Source organism: Cetorhinus maximus, chromosome 21, assembly GCF_964194155.1.
Source record: "Cetorhinus maximus chromosome 21, sCetMax3.hap1.1, whole genome shotgun sequence".
NCBI lineage: Eukaryota > Metazoa > Chordata > Chondrichthyes > Lamniformes > Cetorhinidae > Cetorhinus > Cetorhinus maximus.
This window is the reverse complement of record NC_135899.1, coordinates 66,581,054-66,600,077: the sequence shown is the minus strand read 5'-3', so window position 1 is coordinate 66,600,077 and position 19,024 is coordinate 66,581,054. Positions and strand designations below refer to the sequence as shown.

Here is a 19,024-nt window from a genome sequence, read left to right as displayed (position 1 = left end):
TTATACTTTAGTAGGTTCTTGCTTCTAAGTAATGAAAAAGAAGCCAGCTTGGTAGTGGGCACGAACGCTTTATGTATACTTTTATTTCATGATAGAAATTCTGAATAAATGGTGAATAATCAACAATTCGCAAAGCAGTACTTGGCAAAAAAGTCGCCAACGTGACAACATTCTGTGGTTGCATTTAACCCTCTGCAGTGCGCAAGCAATCTTTAAACAGGAATGGGTGAGAGTTAGGAGCAGGAGAAACCTGTAAGCAAGACTCAGGGTAAATACTCATGTTAACCAATCAGCTGCAAGAACTTTCAATGTTGCTAAATTGGGAATTAGAAGAAAACACCTCGAAAATAAAAGGGGGAGGGGAGTAAGTAACATCCTTCCCTCTAACTTCCTCATATGATCTTTCCTCTCATTTCCGACAACTGCGCTTCGACCTTCAGCCCCCGCTCCGGCCGAAAGGCCGTTTTTTTTCCCTTATAAGGCGATAGCGGAAGTGGGGCACTGGGTGGCGCGGGGCATTGTAGGATCTTGGCGGTACTTCCGGCGACGGTGTTGGAGGCTCGGGAGCGGTTCGATCTCAGGTGAGAGGCAGAGGTGGGGAGTGCTTGGGGGCTGGGCGCTGTTCTTACGGATGCGGGATTAAAAAAAAACGAATTTGACTCGTTTAAGGAGAGCAGTGGCACTCGGTGCGCAATTTGCCGTTATTCACCCCCACACCCAACCGTGTTTTTGAGCCGTTATAGAGTGGGGCCGTGTTTTAAAATTGTGTTCTTGTCGCTTTCAGGTGAGGATTGTGTTGGGGGCTAGGGCCGGAATTTCCATAGTGACAGGAAGATGTGCATGGAGTGAGGAGAAATAGTTTCTGTACTCGTAGTTTAAATATGTTTGCGAAGGAGTCGCTGCTTACTTGACTTCCTGACTGTGGGCTGGGCGAAGAACGAGGAGGGGTTGGGTTGGGTTGGGTTTGGTTTTTGTGCTAGCCTCTTAATGGATGGGGTCGTGCACTTACAAATGGGCACGGTTATCTTGACCATGTTAGGAATTTGCAGACCAAGGGACCCGGATTGAGCTGTGTGCACAGCGATTTGGGTTAATTTTCCCAGTACATTTGTGTAAAGAGCATTTGTTGCGGCGATGGCAGAAAGACAGTGTTGAGCCCGAGCGAGCTGCACACTGGAGAGCCTAGTAATAAAATGAAACATTTGCTGACCCTGCAAATTAAGTAAATGCATGCGATCAGGAATTTGGAATTCCTGAAAACTTCAATGCACTGGAAAAGTTGACATTTGAGTTGAAACTTTTAGGCATGAATTTGCTCTGATGTCATCCTGTGGTTATTTTATTTCCTGTATGCCTGAATTCAGTGGGATGTACTATATCGAGGGGGAAGCTCATACTTTTTCTGGAGTGAAGTATTACGTGAATCAGTGATTTGGAAGTATAATTTGAAATGAATCAGTCCATTAAGATTGATTGGATTGTGTTTAAAACCTGTGTGCACAAATGCAATCTAATATGTGGCATGGGTATTTGATGTTTAGGATACTGTAACAAGGGTTCAAAAACTGTCTTGTGAAAGAGTTGATTATACTTGTCTTAACTTGCCACAGTTGGAATTTAAATTAAACAAAATTTGGGAAGAATGGTTTATGGCACATAAATGAGGCACTTGTGGAATCAAAAATATTTAATGTACATTGATCTCTCAACTTTATTCAGTAAAAATGAGAATTCCTTGCCATTTGGGTGGTTTGCAGGTCTTGTATTTATTTTGACTTCATTAGATTTTGACACTGTAGAACAGAGAATACAGGAAGAAATTAATGGGTTGTATAAGAAAGGTACTGCAATTGCCATGAGTGACCTTAATCTAAATGTAGATTAGATAAATCAGATTGGCAAAAATAGTCTGGAAAGTGAGTTTGTAAGAGTGCATTTGGGAGAGAGCAGTACGTTCTAGAGCCAACTAGGGAGCAACTAGACCTTGTAATGAGCAATGAGACAGGATTAACCAATAACCCTGTGGTAAAAGAGCCTTTGTGACAGTGATCATGATATGATAGAATTTCACATTCAGATTGAAGGGTTGAAGTGTGTGTCTAAGACTTGTGTTTTCAGTCTGAATAAAGGTAATTATAAGGGTATGAAAGCAGAGTGATCAAAAGTGAACTGGGCAACTAATTTAAAAGGTAGAACAGTAGAGATGCAGTGGCAGACTTTTAAGGAGATATTTAATAACTATCGGCAAAGATTTATCCCTGCAAGAAAGACACTTTCAGAAGGATACATCATCTGTGGCTGAATGAAGAGGTTGAGGATTTTATCAAGTTGAAAGAAATTGCAAAATCTGTGAAGCTTTAGGTAGGTAAGAAGATTGGACAGATTTTATGAACCAGCAAAGGATGACTTTCTCCCTTTTTGAGACAAAGCTAGCTAGTAATATAAAAACATACAGTAAGAGTTTCTACAAGTATTTAAATAGGAAAAGAATAACTAAAGCTAGTGTTGGCCCTCTAGCGAGAGAGTCTGGGGAATTGGTTATGGAAAGCGAAGAAATTGTGGAGGCGTTGAACAGGCATTTTGTCTGCCTTCATTGTAGAAGACTTAGAAAACTCCCCAAAGATACTTGAAAATCAAGAGCTGAACAAGAGGGAGGAATTTAAAACCATCACCAGGTAAAAGGTGCTTCACCAGATAAAATTAGACCTAAAAGCTGACAATTCCCCAGGACCAGATAGTCTGCATCCTAAGGTCTTAAAAAGAGTGGCTGCAGAGATAGATACATTGGTTATAATTTTCTAAAATTCATCAGATTCTGGAAGGGTTCCAGTGGTTTAGAAAATAGATTGTGTAACTCCTTTTATACAAGAAAGGAGGGAGACAGAAAGTAGGAAACTGCAGGCCAGTTAACCTATTATCTATCCTAGGGGTATATCCTATCCTAGGAAATTCCTAGAATCCATTATTAAGAAGGTTATAGCAGGATACTTAGAAAATCACAGTGGGATCAGGCAGAGTCAACATGGATTTGTGAAAGGGCAGTTATATGTAACTAATTTATTGGAGTTTTTTGAGGAAGTAACAAGTAAGGTGGATAAAGAAGGAATCTGCAGATGTTGTGTACTTGGATTTCTACAGTTACTACTCAAGGTAAAGAACATAGTTTAGGAGGTAACACATTAGCATGGATAAAAGACTGGTTAGCTAACAGGAAGCAGAGAGTAAGGACAAATGGGTCTTTTTGACTTGGCAAGCTGAAGTAGTGGAGTGCCACAGGGATCAGTATTGGGGCCTCAACAATTTACAATCTAATGATTTGGGTGAAGGGACTGAATGCATGGTAGATAGACTTGCTGATGACACCAAGATAGGTAGGAAAGTAAGTTGTCAAGAGGAGGTAGTGTCTCCAAAGGGGTATTGGTGAGTGGGCAGAAAATTGGCAGATGGAGTGTAATGTGGGAAAATGTGAACTTGTCTGCTTTGGCAAAATGCAAAAGCAGAATATTACTTAAATGGAGAGAGATTGCAGAGCTCAGTGGTACAGAGGGGTCTGGATGTCCTGGTACACGAATCTCAAAAAGTTAGTATGCGGGTACAGCAAGTGATTAAGAAGGCACATGTAATGTGGGCATTTATTGCAAATGGAATGGAATGTCAAAGCAGGGAAGTTTTACTGCAGCTGTACAGGGCATTAGTGAGACCACATCTGGAGTACTGTGTACAGTTTTGGTCTCCTTATTTGAAAAAGATATATAATTGTGTTAGTAGAAGCAATTAAGAGAAGGTTCATTCAACTCCATTCCTGGGGTGACTGGCTTATCCAATGTAAAAAGGTTGAGCAGGTTGGGCCTATACCCATTGCAGTTTTTAAGAATTAGAGGTGATCTTATTGAAACATACAAGATCCTGAGGGGACTTGAAAGGATAGATACCGCGAGGATGTGGAGGAGACTAGTACTAGGGGACACAGTTTAAGAATAAGAGGTCTACTGTTTTAAGACTAAAATGTGGTTAAATCTGCTCTGAGGGTTGTTAATATGTGGAAATCTCTTCCCCAGAAAGCAATGGAGGCTAGGTCATTGAATTTATTCAAGGCAGAGTTACAGATTTTTGATAGACAATGATGTTGAGGGTTATGGGGGGGGCGGACACAAAAGTGGAGTCCCTATGACAAAGAGGGGCCAGGCCTGAAAACTTGATCCAGGGTTTTAATCTTTGTCTTTTAATGGCACTCTTTAGCTTGTCTGTGATTCTTCAGAAGGCTAAACTTTACTTAATCCGAATGCGCTTTGTTGCATGCCTCACTTGTCCTACCAGTAGCTGAAGATAACAGCATAAGAAATAGGAACAGGAGTAGACCATTCGGCCCTCGAGCCTGCTCCATCATTCAATAAGACCATGCCTGATCATCTTGAGTTTCTTTTTCCACATTCCCATCTAACCCTGGTAACCTTAGATTCTTGTTTGGCATGGGAATCAATCTACCTCTGCCTTAAAAATATTCAATGGCCTCGCCTCCACCTCCTCCTGAGGCAAAGTTCAAAGTCCACCTTGTCGAGGCCATTCAGGACCTTGTATACTTCAATCAAATCACCCTTGACTCTTAACTTAAGTGGAAACAAGCCCAGTCTGTCCAACCTTTCCTCATAAGACAACCCACTCATTCCAGGTATCAATCTAATAAACCGCCTCCAATGCATTTACATCCTTCCTTAAATAAGGAGACCAAACCTGCACACAGTATTTGAGGTGTGGCCTCACCAATGTCCTGTATAACTGAAGCATAACATTCTTACTTTTATGTTCAGTCCCTCTTGTAATAAAGGGTAGCATTTCATTAGCTGCCTTAATTACTTGCTGTAGCTGCATACTAACTTTTCGTGACTCGTGTATTAGAACACCTAGATCCGTCTGCACCTCAGAATTATGCAGCCATTCTCCATTTAAGTAGTCTCCAGTACACTTCAGTCTTGTGGCAACTGAGTATTCAGTTTGTTGAACTACACTGGATCAGCTTGATTGGTAACTTTAGTCCTTGGCTTGTTGAAGTCACATCCTATCTTGAAGAAGAAGAAGAAAGCCACTTGGTGTAGGAGAATTAAAACTGTATGTTTTAAGAACTTCCCTTTTTCCAGATAAAATAATTTAGTATTGGGACAATTTGTAATTCGATTCCACAAATCGAGGCAGAGTTGCTCTTCAAATGGATCAGGCACTTTGTTAACTTTTCAGAGAAGACAGAAGGTTTTTGTGAACGGAAGCCATATTGCTTAAATTAGATGTGTTGGTAATTATACTGTTGCTGTTAGGCATGTGGCAAGCAGAAATTACCATGTTGTCAAAGCACTGAATGAAAGCCATTTGTATACCACTTTTTATAAGATGGATGTTTCTCTTTGGTTTGCAGTATGAAATTAGCAATTGTTTCAAGAAGTATTTTATAGAAACTGGTTGAGTCATAGATCCTTAACTGAAATGTCATCATATGTTTAACCAGCAAGTTCTTTAAGGCTGTAGAACTATTTCCCCTCCACCACCTCAGGAGGAACTACTTGACTTTTTAAAAGCAGACATCAGGAAGTTGCAATTGCATAAACTTTGCTGTTTCAAGAACAGTACATCTAATTAAACTTAGCAACAGTTAATGTGAACCAATCATTTTCCTATAAATTATCTTGTTGAATTCTGTTTAAATAAAATGTTTGGTAACTAGAATGAAATTTTTTTTATTCTTTCACTGCATGTGGGTGTCACTGACGAGGCCAGCATTTGTTGTCCATCCCTAAATGAAACACAAAGCAATTTACTTCCTTGTGCTTGTGGATTTGGCTTGTGGTTCTTTGAGGTTGCTCAACATTTGCTGTATCTGGGTTATCCATTGCGTTTTGTGTCTGCAACAGGAGAGACCCATGGGGAATCATATCATGTAATGTGCTTTGAACAGATTAGCCACAACAGGTAAAGTTGGGTGGGGCATGCTGAACTTTAAACTTTAACTTTCTACCTTTTTGCGGAATTCTGATTTTTTTCAATTATGGAATTCCAACCGTTGAAATGTTTTTCTGACCTCGCCTCTCCCTTTCCACAATCCTTTGCCTCATGTGTACGTAACACAGCAAAGTCACATTCTGTTATTAGTATGGACTTCATCCTATATTATGTTCCCTAGCTGTATTGTGTGCTGAAATGCTGAGGTCCGTTTGATTTCAGGCAAATGTATTGGTCCACAGAGTTGACAGTAATGGAAGGTAAACAAAGGGAAAACTAATGTTTCTACCCACTTGAAGCCTAATAATTCCACCCATTTGAAGTTGCCTGGAAGTAGTTGCATTTCACTACAGATCATTAAGTATTCTAATTTTCTGTCCGCTCATGCCGCAGTGACTTTGCAGGTTTGTGCCATAATGTGTGGATGATTCCTTGTCACTAAAAATTTTCAAACCTTTTTGTCTTCACCCCTCTTGTCCTTGTACATTAAAGACACTAAAAGTGATAATAGTAATGGCCTCTTCTCTTGGCTTTTTACACGCCAAGTTGAGCAACATTCCAGACATGTCCCTGAAATCTGTCTTTGTGGTCTTGGTATCAAATCCTTAATGAAGGTTTGAAAATATATACACAACTATCACTGACAGGATATCATTAGAATGAATTTGTGGTTCCATAGTTTGTATGCGTACTGCTTATAATTGTGACATAATAGAAAACTTAGTTTTGCAGTACGTTTTTGTGTATTACATGTAGGGAATACAGCTGCTTGCAAAGTTGTGTTTAACAAAGGGTTAACTATGGTCCTACTAGTGATCAGTCATTTTTGGACAAGTGTGCCACACATGGGTGAATTAGCATAAAATTCATGCAATGTGGCAATTTTAAATTTGACCAGTGTTTGACTCATTTTATTGTTTTTTTTTTTCCCCTCTAGGTTTGAACAATGGCAAACATGGAGACCCTTGTACAGAGGCTGGAGAAAGCCGTTTCGCGATTGGAGACAATGGAGCAATCCGGTAGACGTGGTGCTGGTTCTGACGTTGCAACTTGTGGGTCTGATGGTAATGACAAATAAATATCTTGACTCTTCTGAAGGATTCAAAATTCTTGACTGGACTTTGTCATGTTATGTGAAAGCTTGATTGAAAGGTCTGTGTGAGCATATTGTCCATTTCCAGACTATTGTAGCTTTGGGATTGAGTAGCATGACCTGGCTGTGGCTGGGTCTGTCTGTTGCAGAGCTAAGGAGAGATGTTAGATGTTAAACATAGGATATGTTCTAGTGTAACTGTTTTGATTAAATTTGTTAATGTACAATTAGAAGCTTTATTTTAACAAATGATGGTGTTAAAAGACTCCAGTACTAACTGTACTAATGTTAAGATAGCATGGGTTCTTGGCCAGGATAGTAGGCATGAATTCCTTGTTGCTGTTATTAATCTAACCAGGGATGTGGATGAAGTTGACGTGCAGTTTGAAGGTAAATTGCATTTATTAGAAATGCACACTGTGGTGCTATATGTTGGCCCATCTCCAGCATGTAGATTGCATGAAAGGCAGACTAAGCTGCTTTTTGAAGAAGCAAACAGAAGCTATAAAACAAGCAGAAACTTAGTGTTTTAGTGTTGGACAGAGATTTGGGTCCTATGTACTGACGACAAACTTTTCATTTGAGGCACTTCCTCCATTTAAGAATGAGGTGCATACAGTATTGAGGAAGAGCCATGTTCTGGAATGGAAAATTAGTACTAAATAGTTCACTGGTTCTGTGCCCTTTAGGTAACTTTGCAGTGATTCAGTCTATTGTGTGGAATTTCCTCTGAATTTACTCCTGAATGAATTCAAATCTAACTTGTATAAACAATTGCAACCAGTTTTCAAGCTACACATGGCTGCACATTTGCCCATTTAAGTTGTTGAATATGATAAAATCAAAAGTTTGCTTTGATCCCTGTGGAAGCCTTGTAATTGCCTGTTTAGATTACCCTACAAAGACACATTAATGTGCATTCTTTAATCTTGAGTAATTTTGTTGCATTATAATAGTGCATTATATTAATTTGGGTCTGTGGTCTCATTTGTACAGAGCTTGCTCCTTTTGTAGAGGCATTTGATGAGCTGCTTGATGGTCCATTGGCAACATATTTGAAACTAAGCAAGCAAATTGGTGGCGATGTTGGACAACATGTAAGTAATTCTGTTTTTAAGTGATGGCTGAATGATAGGCAGCCCCATTACTATAATAGTTTCTGATAATGGTTGTGTTTTGGGTGGGGGATTTGCACCTTGTGTAAAAGTAGGCAGAACAGTGACTGTGGTTAAACTGTTACTAGATTTGAGGAAAAAAATTGCTTCAAGCATTCTTCTCTGCTACCTCACTAGGTAAATAGTCTGGATTTGTATTGAACAAACACAGTAAGGAAGTCTAAGTTTTAATCCTCATGTGCTGAGTTAATTGAACTCAAGTAGAAAAGTGATCTAAACAGCATGGTGCTTGAAAGGTAAAAAATCTAATGCTCCCCTCAATTATACCCGTAACCCACGTGACCAGGATAGAGCAGGAAAAATCTACTTGTAGAAGGTGAGCGTTTCTGTGAAGATGCTTAACCAGCATGCTTGTTTAATATTTAAGCTTGTACATAATGAATGTTCAGTTCATGAGAAACTAGAGATTTATTGGAACCTGTGGTACTACACCCCAGAGCAGCAGCGCCTTCAGGAAAAGAAATAGATGGATGAAAGGCCCCCTTGTAATTCCTTGGCTACTCCTAATTATTATGTGACCTTGTGATTGTCTCCATTTCTGACAAAAACTACTTGCATTTATATATAGTGCCTTTAATGTAATAAAACATTCCAAGGCACTTCAGAAGCATTGTAAAACAAAATATGACACCGAGCCACATAAGGAGATATTAGGTCAGGTGACCAAAAGCTTGGTCAAAGAGGTAGGTTTTAAGGAAGAAAGTGGACTGAGGTCTAAGAAGTGTATTCCAGAGTTTACAGCTTAGCTAAAGGCACAGAACAATTAAAATCGAATACTGGAGACCAGAGGACTGCAGATATCTTGCAGGGTTATGGGGCTGGAGGAAATTAAAGGTATGGCGGGATGAGGCCACGGAAGGATTTGAAACCAGGATGAGAATTTTAAAATCAAGGTGGTGTTTGACTGGGAGTCAATGTAGGTCAGTGAACACTGGGTGATAGGTGAATGGAACTTGGTGCGAGTTTTGGATAACTTGGAGTTTGCGGAGGTAGAATGTGGGAGACCAGCCAACGTTGCATTGGAATAGTCCATGCTAGAGGTAATGAAGGCAGCAGATGAACTGGCACAGAGTAAGTCAGAAATAGGCAGTCTTAGTGATGGCAAGCATATGAGGTTGGCAGCTCATTTTGGAGTCAAGTGTGACAATGAGATTGTGAACAGAAAATGGTGAAATTAACAATTCACTATTCACTAAGTCATTACTTAGGCTAGACACTACTGAAGCAATCTATTAACCAGTAAGTGCATAAATGAATCAAAGCTATTGAACTGGATTCGCAGCAGTCTGCTGTGACAAGCTACAATGTAACCTGGACTAGACACAGACTGTGCGCATTCCTAAAGGGATCGCCACCCCAACCTAAATAGTTTTTTCTCCCCCAAAAGCACATGGGCCATCATGGTATTATGTTGCAGATTGTCTATGGAGTTACTTTGGCCTTGTGTCTCTGACAGTTTAGATACACAGTTCAATTTGAGAGAGAAAGGCTTAATAATGTGGAGGAAGAAAGGTAGAAGAGAAAACTGAAAGGGAGAAATGCCCATAATCAAAATTGACTGGCTAAAACAATTGTGAATTCCTTGAGGCTTTGCAGGAATGAGTATTACTGTTTATTGATAAGATTTTATTGTTGTAAAGCAATGTATCCTAACTCACTAAGCAATGCTATTTATTTACTGGATTTGTATCCAAACCAGTTATACTACTTTCTGTGAGCAAACCTGGCTTTTTAAACCCACATGTACAGTGACAAAAGAAATTAGCAGCATGATACATTAACAATATAGCATTGCTGCCAGCAGGAGCTTTATAAATGAAAGAAGGTGAAGCTGTTGAATACAGAGGTGCTGAAACCTAACTATAAAGATGGGAGTTTTTACTGGTGCTTGTGCATCATTGTTGACAACAGAAGTTGTCACCTCTTCTCTTCTAGCTGTTGGTGGGCTGAGTAACTTGTTCATTGGTACCCTTCTGTAGACATTGTGAATGATCTAGTCTATAAAAGTTACAAATGCTTGGCCTTTCAAATAACTGCATGAAAGTACTTTTAGAAGCCTTTCTCTTCTAATGGTAATTTAATGTTAGGATGGTTAATCAAATTGGATTAAACTTTTCTAACTAACTATTGCCAGTGATGGGAGTACTGATTAGCAATACTGGGATGTTCAATGGCATAAACAATGTGAATCGTAGATTTCCATTTTGCATCCTTGTTTGCATTCACATTGAACCAAAGTTAAAATGTGATAACAGAAAATTGTTACAAACTGAAATATAATCTCTATGTTTGAACCTCAGTTTTGATCTGAATGTGTAGATTTATACTCGTGAGGACTAATAATCTGATAAGACTTTGTGGTGTATTTAGTTTTGTTTTTGTTTTACTGTTTGTTTAGGCCAACATGGTGACTGAAGCTGTGAAGATGGAGAGAGCATTCCTGGTGACTGCCTCCAAATGCCAGCAGCCTCCAGTGGTAGGTGATGGATCTGATAGATGTTGTATCTGCTTGTGGGAACCTTTCAATTTTAGAAATTTGCCTCCTGTAACTGGCAGATTGGTTTTTAGACCCAAGAATATTTTCATTTCTTCATCACTTAGCATTTATAACTTAGAAATTGTGTGAATATTTTATAACCAGTCATTGCCATCACCTCCTTTGGTTAGTTTGAACATGTTTTGATGGTGTCCTGTGCATCCTGTAGTATGATAGTGAAAGTCTGTTTGTGAGTACCCACACCTTGGCTTAAAAATCTCTCTGCAATCAAGGAGGTGCACATTAGAGGCTGGGATCAGTTAGAATATTGCAGAGGGTTCTATCTCATATCTCATGGGTCCATGAGAGCACTTTTGCTTTTGAGTTAAAAGAGGCTTGAGCATAACCTAGGTTGATGCTCCAGTGCAAGTGCTGAGGAAGTGCTGCACTGTTGGAGGTGCCATTTTTCAGATGAAACCTTAAACCTCTCAGGTGGACACATGATCCCATGGCATTGTTATAGAAGAACAGAGGAGTTCTTGCCAGTTTTTATCCTTCAACCAATGCCACAGAGTTATCCAGTCACTCACATTGCTGTCTGTGAAACTTTGCTGGGCATAAATTGATTGCTGTGGTTCCTGAATCATCAGTGCTACACCAAAAAGTATTCATTGCCTGTAAAGTAATTTAAGATGTCATATGGACATGCTGTGTTAGTGCAAGCCTTTTTTCCCCTCTTACATATTATTTAGCAGCTGATTCAACCTCCATTGCAGGTGTTTAGTAGCAGGCCACTTTGGCCAAAGATTGTGCATGCAAACAGATGGGGGAAGATCTAAAAGTAAATGCAACCTGCATTCACTGCTTCTGTTGAACTTGGTTAAATAGTGCTTCCTAAATCTATGTTGACGCTAAGCACATTACTTCTGCTTCTACTATTTGTACATCTATTTCGCATCTATGTGGTGAAGCAGGATCCAGTATGTTTTTCTTGGAACCTAAGTTATGCTAAGCTGCATCTGTGCTTCATCATCAACTAAGAACAAGTACAAGGCTGAATGGTGTGGTTTAAAAGTCTGACTTTTGAGATTGAGAGTTTTGGATGCTCAGTCATTGTATATATTCAAGGCACCTCCGGAAGTACAAGAATCAAGGGATATGAAGATAGGGCAGAAAATTGAAGTTAAAAGATCGGCCATGATCTTTTTGAATAGTGGGCAGGCTCGAGAGGCAATATGGCCTACTCGTTTCTTGGCTTATTTTCATATCCAGAGCCTCCATTTGAATCCAGCCAGCAATCTGGTTGCAGAGCTAGTATGTAAAATTGAATTTGGGCAGTCTTGGCCTGGTTATCGTACTACCCAGTGGGAAAGTTATTGAGCTCATTACAGGTTGGGGGTTTAAGCCTTTTAAAGTTGTATTGTTCAGGCTGTTTCAGTAAGTGTATTTTTAAAAAAAATTTCGGTCAGTTACATCATTGGTGTGTGCACCAATAGGGAGGCAATCGGATTAAAAGCATCGGTAGGTACTTGAGATTCTGTAATTGGAAGTGTTCTCATGTAGTTTATTAAAGCTGTGGCAATCCTGATAAATGAACTGTAACACTGCAATGTTTGGTTGTTTATCCTCGCCAAAATTCCCACTGGAGACTAATTGAGGTTTAATACAAGACTAAAAATAGCTGCTAATTATGAGCTGCAATCCCAATCATCCGTAAAATGGTTAATCTGACGTCTCCCTCTGCCAGCACCTTTCATACCTGACTTTTTTTTTAAAAACAAATACAAGATTAAGTGCATTCTAAAATGTTGGGTCACCTCAAAATAGATGCTAATAACGGGTGCTGTAAAATACAACAGTCTGTGCTTTAGCAGTAAATACTCCAGGTAAATGAGGCAGTACAGTGCATTATACTTGGTGCAACTACGTCTGCATTGTAACAGTTTTGGAAAGGGTTGCAAGTTAGAACAACCGGAATGTGTAAGTGTTTAATGTACAAAACACATTGAAAATCAGTGGCAGTATGACTGTCTCCACGCTTAATATGTGTGACACAACCATTGTTTCGTGTCACTCCAACCACCAAGGCCCCCAGGGAGCTCAACGGGACAAAGGAGGACACAGAGAGAGACAAGGTGGAGAAAGAGATTGAGGCAACAGAGAGCCAATCAACAGCACTACCCCCTGAACCTCCCAGTCCTCAGGACAGCGAATCAATGGAGGAGGAGGCAGCAGTGGAAAAGCAGCAGGGGGAGCGGCGGATGGTGAAGAACACCAAAAGGAAGAAGGAGCGAAGAAGAAGCAAAGCCATTTCCCAGAAAAGCGGCAAGAGGCGTCTCCCATCCGACATGGATGACAAGGGCAGCAGCTCTTCGGATGATGAAGTGCCAGGGCGGCACCGACAGAAGAGGCGGCAAAGCTCCAGGGCGTTGGAGGACGAGACACCCGAGCTCCAGAACATTGGAGACAACAAGGAGACCAGCGCACCCCAACTTTGCCTGCAACCTGAGGAGGCCAGTGCACCACAGCCCCTGGAATCTGGGAGCAGTGAGGTAATCATCGCACCCCAGCTCCAGGAAGCCGGGAACAGCAACACCCCAGAGGGGGTGAGTTTTGGAGAAGCTTCTCCAGCAAAGGTCATCTCAAAACCCGCTCTCTACGTGAACCTCCAGATGCCACCTGAGCAGAACACTGCCAAGGAGATCTACCTCAGCCCATCCAAAGTGAAGGAATTTGAGCTCACTACGGGTATGAAGGAGCAGACTAAAGGTCTGGGACTCTCAGAGACAGTGGGTTTGGTAGGAGAATAAATGCTTTAAAATGGGTTTAAAGATTGTATCCATAAATGTGCGTAGCATTAAATCTACTACGCGATGTGTTGCAACCTTGGACTACCTAACCAAGGTCAAAGCTGACCTGTTGTTTCTGCAGGAGTGTGCGATACCACACCTCAGCTCCTACAGGCAATGGTCACGATGGTGGTCCCATGGGCCATCGATCTGGTCGGGCGGAAATGACTCTCGTTCCTCCGGCCTGGGTATTCTGCTGCGGGGAGGCAACTTCACCGTCTCCGAGGTTAAGGAGGTGGTGGGCGGGCGACTCCTCGTAGCAGACGTAATGTACAAGAACGCTCCACTCCGGTTAATTAACGTGTATGGCCCGGCACAAGGGGCTGAGCGGCTGGAGGTTTTTCAGCAGCTCCCACTGCTGCTGGCAACCTCCAGGCCGGTCATTCTGGGCGGTGACTTCAACCGCATCATCGATGCGGCTGGACGATCCAGCAGGGCCGACAGCAGATTGGACGCTACGTCCAGATCCCTGATGGAAACAGTTAAGGATGCCAAGCTGCACGACGTCTTCAGCAACCCTGCAGACGGAGCGCAGCGTAGATACACCTGGTCGCGGCCAGACGGGTCCATTCATTCCAGGATAGACTTCCTGTTTGTGTCCCGTGCATTCACAGTCAGATCCACCGACGTCAAGCCGGTGTTCTTCTCTGACCACTGCCTCCTACTGGCGGACTGCCACTTGGAGAAGGACCTGAGGGTGGGCAGGGGGGCATGGAAGCTAAATGTGCAACTGCTGACCCCAGAGAACATTGAGGAGCTCAAGAGGGATTACAAAGGTTGGAGAACCGTGAAACCCCTCTTTGAGTCCCTGACGCACTGGTGGGAAGCGATCAAGGGAAACATCAAGAGGTTTTTCATCCTCAAAGGCACCCAGAAAGCTAGAAAGGAACAGAGGGAAATGTCCCGACTCCAGAAAAACATGCAGAATCTGCTCCGGCTGCAGTCGATGGGGGTCGATGTCAAGGAGGAGCTCCAAGAGGTGAAGAGCCAGCAAGCCTCGCACTTTGCCTCGGAGGCCTCCAAGATCATCTTCCATTCCAGAGTCCGCTCCGTGGAGCAGGATGAGACGTGCTCACGTTTCTTCTTCCAAAAGGTACACAAAGAGAGCTCTGTGATCAGCAGCCTGAAGGAAGAAGACGGCTCAGTAAAGTCATCACGGTCCGAAATTTTGAGGATCAGCAAATCCTTTTATGCCGGATTGTATGACGTGAAGCCCACGGACAGCACGGCCTCCCAGTCCTTCCTGTCCTCTATCACGGAGGTCTTAGACGACAGTACGCGGGAGAGCCTGGACAAACCGCTAACTCCTGATGAACTGACTAAGGCCCTTGAGTCCTTCGAGAAGAGTAAAACTCCCGGAAGCGACGGCTTGCCGGCGGAGTTGTATTCGGCTCTGTGGGACTTGATCGGCCCAGACCTGCTAGGAGTGTACGAGAGTATGCTCCTGGCCGGTAGTATGTCAGAATCCATGAGGAAAGGCATCATCACCCTCATCTACAAGCACAAGGGGGAAAGGGAGGAAATTAGAAATTGGCGACCCATTTCACTGTTGAATGTGGGCTATAAGATTCTGTCCAAGGTCATCGCCAATCGGGTCAAATCCGCTCTGGAATTGGTGATTCACCCTGACCAGACCTGCACTGTGCCAGGCAGGAAGATCTCTGACAGCCTCACGCTGCTCAGGGATACGATTGCCTATGTACAGGACAGGGGTGTGGATACCTGCCTCATCAGCTTGGATCAGGAGAAGGCCTTTGACAAAATATTGCACACCTACATGGTGGATGTGCTCTCCAAAATGGGGTTTGGGGAGGGAATTCGAAATTGGATCCAACTGCTCTACACTAACATCAGTAGCGCAGTCTCAATCAATGGGTGGGAAACAGATAGCTTTCCGATTAAATCTGGAGTCAGGCAGGGCTGTCCTCTCTCGCCTGTTCTTTTCGTGTGTTGCATAGAACCCTTTGCCGAGTCCATCAGGAAGGATCCGGGCATAAGAGGAGTGACGATCCCAGGCAGTGGAGGCACTCAGGTAAAAGCCTCCCTGTACATGGATGACGTCGCCGTCTTCTGCTCGGATCCGCTGTCGTTGCGCAGACTGATCCACATCTGCGACCAGTTTGAACTGGCCTCGGGAGCCAAGGTAAATCGTGGGAAGAGCGAGGCCATGTTCTTTGGGAACTGGGCTGACCGATCCTTTGTCCCCTTCACTGTCAGGGCTGACGGCCTGAAGGTGCTGGGGATATGGTTCGGAGGGACCAGGGCATGCGTTAGAAACTGGAAGGAGCGAGTGGCTATGGTGAAAAGGAAACTGGGCATGTGGGAGCGACGCTCCCTCTCCATTGCGGGTAAGAACCTGGTCATCAGGTGTGAGGCACTCTCGCTGTTGCTGTACGTGGCGCAGGTCTGGCCCATTCCACACTCCTGCGCGATGGCGATCACTCGAGCCATCTTCCGCTTTATCTGGAGGTCGAAAATGGATCGTGTCCGCAGGGACGCGATGTACAAGCCTCTAGATAAAGGGGGAAAAAACGTGCCCAACATCGCCCTCATACTGATGGCCACCTTTGTGTGTGGCTGCATCAAGCGGTGCGTAGACCCTCAGTACGCAAACACCAAGTGTCACTACGTGCTGAGGTGCTACCTGTCCCCGGTGTTGCGAAGGATGGGTCTGGCCACGCTGCCGCGGAACGCTCCAAGTAGTTGGACCGTGCCGTACCAACTGTCCCTCGTGGAAAAATTTATGCAGAAAAATACCTTTGACCACAAGTCCATCAGGCAGTGGTCAGCACGCAACGTCCTAGAGGCCCTGAGGGAAAAGGAGAGGGTGGACCCTGTGGGATGGTTCCCCGAGCAGACTGTCAAAGTCATTTGGCAGAATGCCTCATCGCCAGAACTTTCCAACAAGCACCAAGACGTGGCTTGGCTGGTGGTGAGAAAGGCCCTCCCCGTCAGATCCTTCCTACACGCCAGGAGTCTCACCCCCTCTGCACGTTGCCCTCGAGGTGGCTGTGGTGGGGAAGAGACCGTTGTTCACCTCCTTGTGGATTGTGCCTTTGCAAAGAAAGTCTGGAGAGAGATGCAGTGGTTGCTGTCGAGGTTCATCCCGAGCAGTTCTGTGACACAGGACTCTGTGCTGTACGGGCTGTTCCCAGGGACACACACCGAGACAAGCATCAACTGCAGCTGGAGGATCATCAACTCGGTGAAAGAGGCGCTTTGGTCTGCCCGAAACTTGTTGGTCTTCCAGCACAAAGAGTTGTCCCCGACCGATTGTTGCGGACTGGCACAATCCAAAGTCCAGGACTACGTGCTGAGGGACGCACTAAAGCTTGGGGCAGCTGCCGCAAAGGCGCAATGGGGAAGGGTCGCTGTCTAAGACCTTTCTGCCACAGCGCACCGAGAGACTGGGAACTGTTTAGAGCCCCTCGGGCTGTACAGCTCAAAATGAAAGGCTGTAAATGATTGTAATATTGTTTGTACTGATGCACCTGGTGATACATTTTGTAAAAGTTTAACCTGGATTGTACCCTTGTAATGGTGTTTTTGAAATGGTTTGGAATGTGATTGAAGATATTTTATGAATAAAGTATATTTTTGCAAAAAAAAAAAAATTCTTTTTTTAATATTTACCTTCTGTTGATGTGTATGATGTTGGTTAAGCTTTATGACTACAGTTCCTTCTAGGAAGGTTGATGGATCTTATCCCCTTCGGTTAATAAGTGAAAGTTTCATCAATACTGAAACTTATAGCAATTTTCCTGCTGCAAAGGACCTAGTGACAGGTAGCAGTAAAAGAAAGGGTGCTCATGCTGCATTTGGTGTATTAAGAGTCAGGACCCATGTTTAGCCATGGTTTTGCCAATAAAATTCTACTAATGAAATATTGAGTCATTTTAGGGCCATTAGAAAATTTGTATCAAAGTTTGGATTTGATCCAGTACTGTGCTTCTCTATATATTTCTAATTCAGCTTTGTATTAAGTTGAAGTTTTAATGTGTTTTTCTACTTTCCAAGTCTTTGACTATAGTCTGTAATTAATTAACATTTGTACTAGGATAAAAGCTGATTAAAAAGGCTGTTTACATTTAAAATATATGCAGATTAGATTTTGTTTGGGTGATATACATTTCACAGTCTTCAGCTACCAACGAGCATATTACATCAGATATACCACATAAGACATACAGGGTAAAACTGTCCTTTTTATATTAATTTAACATTAGCCTCAAAAAACACACTCTGCTGTTGCAAGTATTTTACTTTACCACACTAACACTACTGATGGCTCCTTTTGTGAGAATACTATGTAATGCTAGAGCACAGACTTGTGTATTTTTGATTTACTTATTGCGAACTATTTTTGGGCACCTCATGGTCATTTCACTTAGGATCCCTTTGCCCAATTGTCTGGATTCAAATTTTTCAAAGGCTAACTTTATTGCCACTCTGATGAAAATAAATACTCACTTTTTAGATTTGAGACTATTTGTGCTCCCTCTACATTGCAGCATTCTGATTCAAAAGTTGAATGCCGCTTTTGATTAAATTTCATCTATCTTAGTCTGAATACTCTTTTTAAAAGTCTCAAGTTAACATTCAACTGAAGATTTGGCTACTTGTCAAGTTGCAAAATGGGAATCCATTTTGCATAATTTGGTTAAAAGCAAAATACTACTTGTATTTGTTCAAATGTAAATTTGCCTGAAGTTTTCATTGCTAGCTAGTAGATTTGAGTACAGGTTTTTTTAAAAGTGTTCGTTTCTGGTAGTGCTCTTGCCTGAATCAGGAGGTCATGGATTCAAGTTCTACTATGGAGACGTATTGTGGGCTGACTGACTCTCTGTTTGTTTGTTTGTTTGTTTTAGTGCAATAGTTAGGGAATACTTTTTATTTGGAGCCTCTGTTCTTCAGCTAGACAATAAACTGAACAGAAATGCCATGTATAAAAAAGATCAATAGTTTTCTCTTTAAGACTGCACTAGTCCTCAACATCTTAAAATTTACCAAAAGGTACTATGACAATAATAGCATTCTTTTTCAAGAACCCACTGTCCTTTTGGTTCCCTTCATTTGCATACTGCTGCCGTTATTCTGGCTGTAATAACAGTAAAGGACAAATTATGTATAGGTGACATAACTAGTTTTTTCATCTTTGTCCATTAATTACAGAAGTAAATTGATAAAGAAAATGCAAATAATTGATCACAAATATTTTTGTCTGTTAGCAATATCAGAGGGCGTAACAGGTTTCTGTTAGCTAACTAACATTTTTTTTAAAAAAGCCCAATAAAGACTACCTTTCCTAATGGGAAATTAGTGTTGAAGCAGAACCAACAAATTTCTTGTAAAGGGAAATCATGTTTAACCAATTTATTGGAGTTCTTTGAAGGAATCACATGTTGTGGATAAAGGGGAACCGGTGGATATACTGTACTTAAAT

General features: G+C 42.2%; 1 protein-coding gene across 2 annotated transcripts in view; it reads left to right on the top strand.

Annotated features, from left to right (window-relative positions):
• Positions 1-451: 451 nt before the first annotated feature.
• Positions 452-19,024, top strand: part of cap1 (CAP, adenylate cyclase-associated protein 1 (yeast)) — a 44,148-nt gene continuing 25,575 nt past the window's right edge. Inside the window, exons 1-4 of one of the 2 annotated variants that reach the window (XM_078567054.1) lie at positions 452-581; positions 6,926-7,052; positions 8,078-8,178; positions 10,655-10,732. In XM_078567054.1, coding sequence (XP_078423180.1) covers positions 6,935-7,052; positions 8,078-8,178; positions 10,655-10,732 — 297 coding nt within the window. In that variant the 5' untranslated portion in view covers positions 452-581; positions 6,926-6,934. Of the gene's footprint in view, positions 582-665; positions 785-6,925; positions 7,053-8,077; positions 8,179-10,654; positions 10,733-19,024 lie in introns of those variants that run through there. The other variant, XM_078567056.1, reaches the window with a different exon arrangement.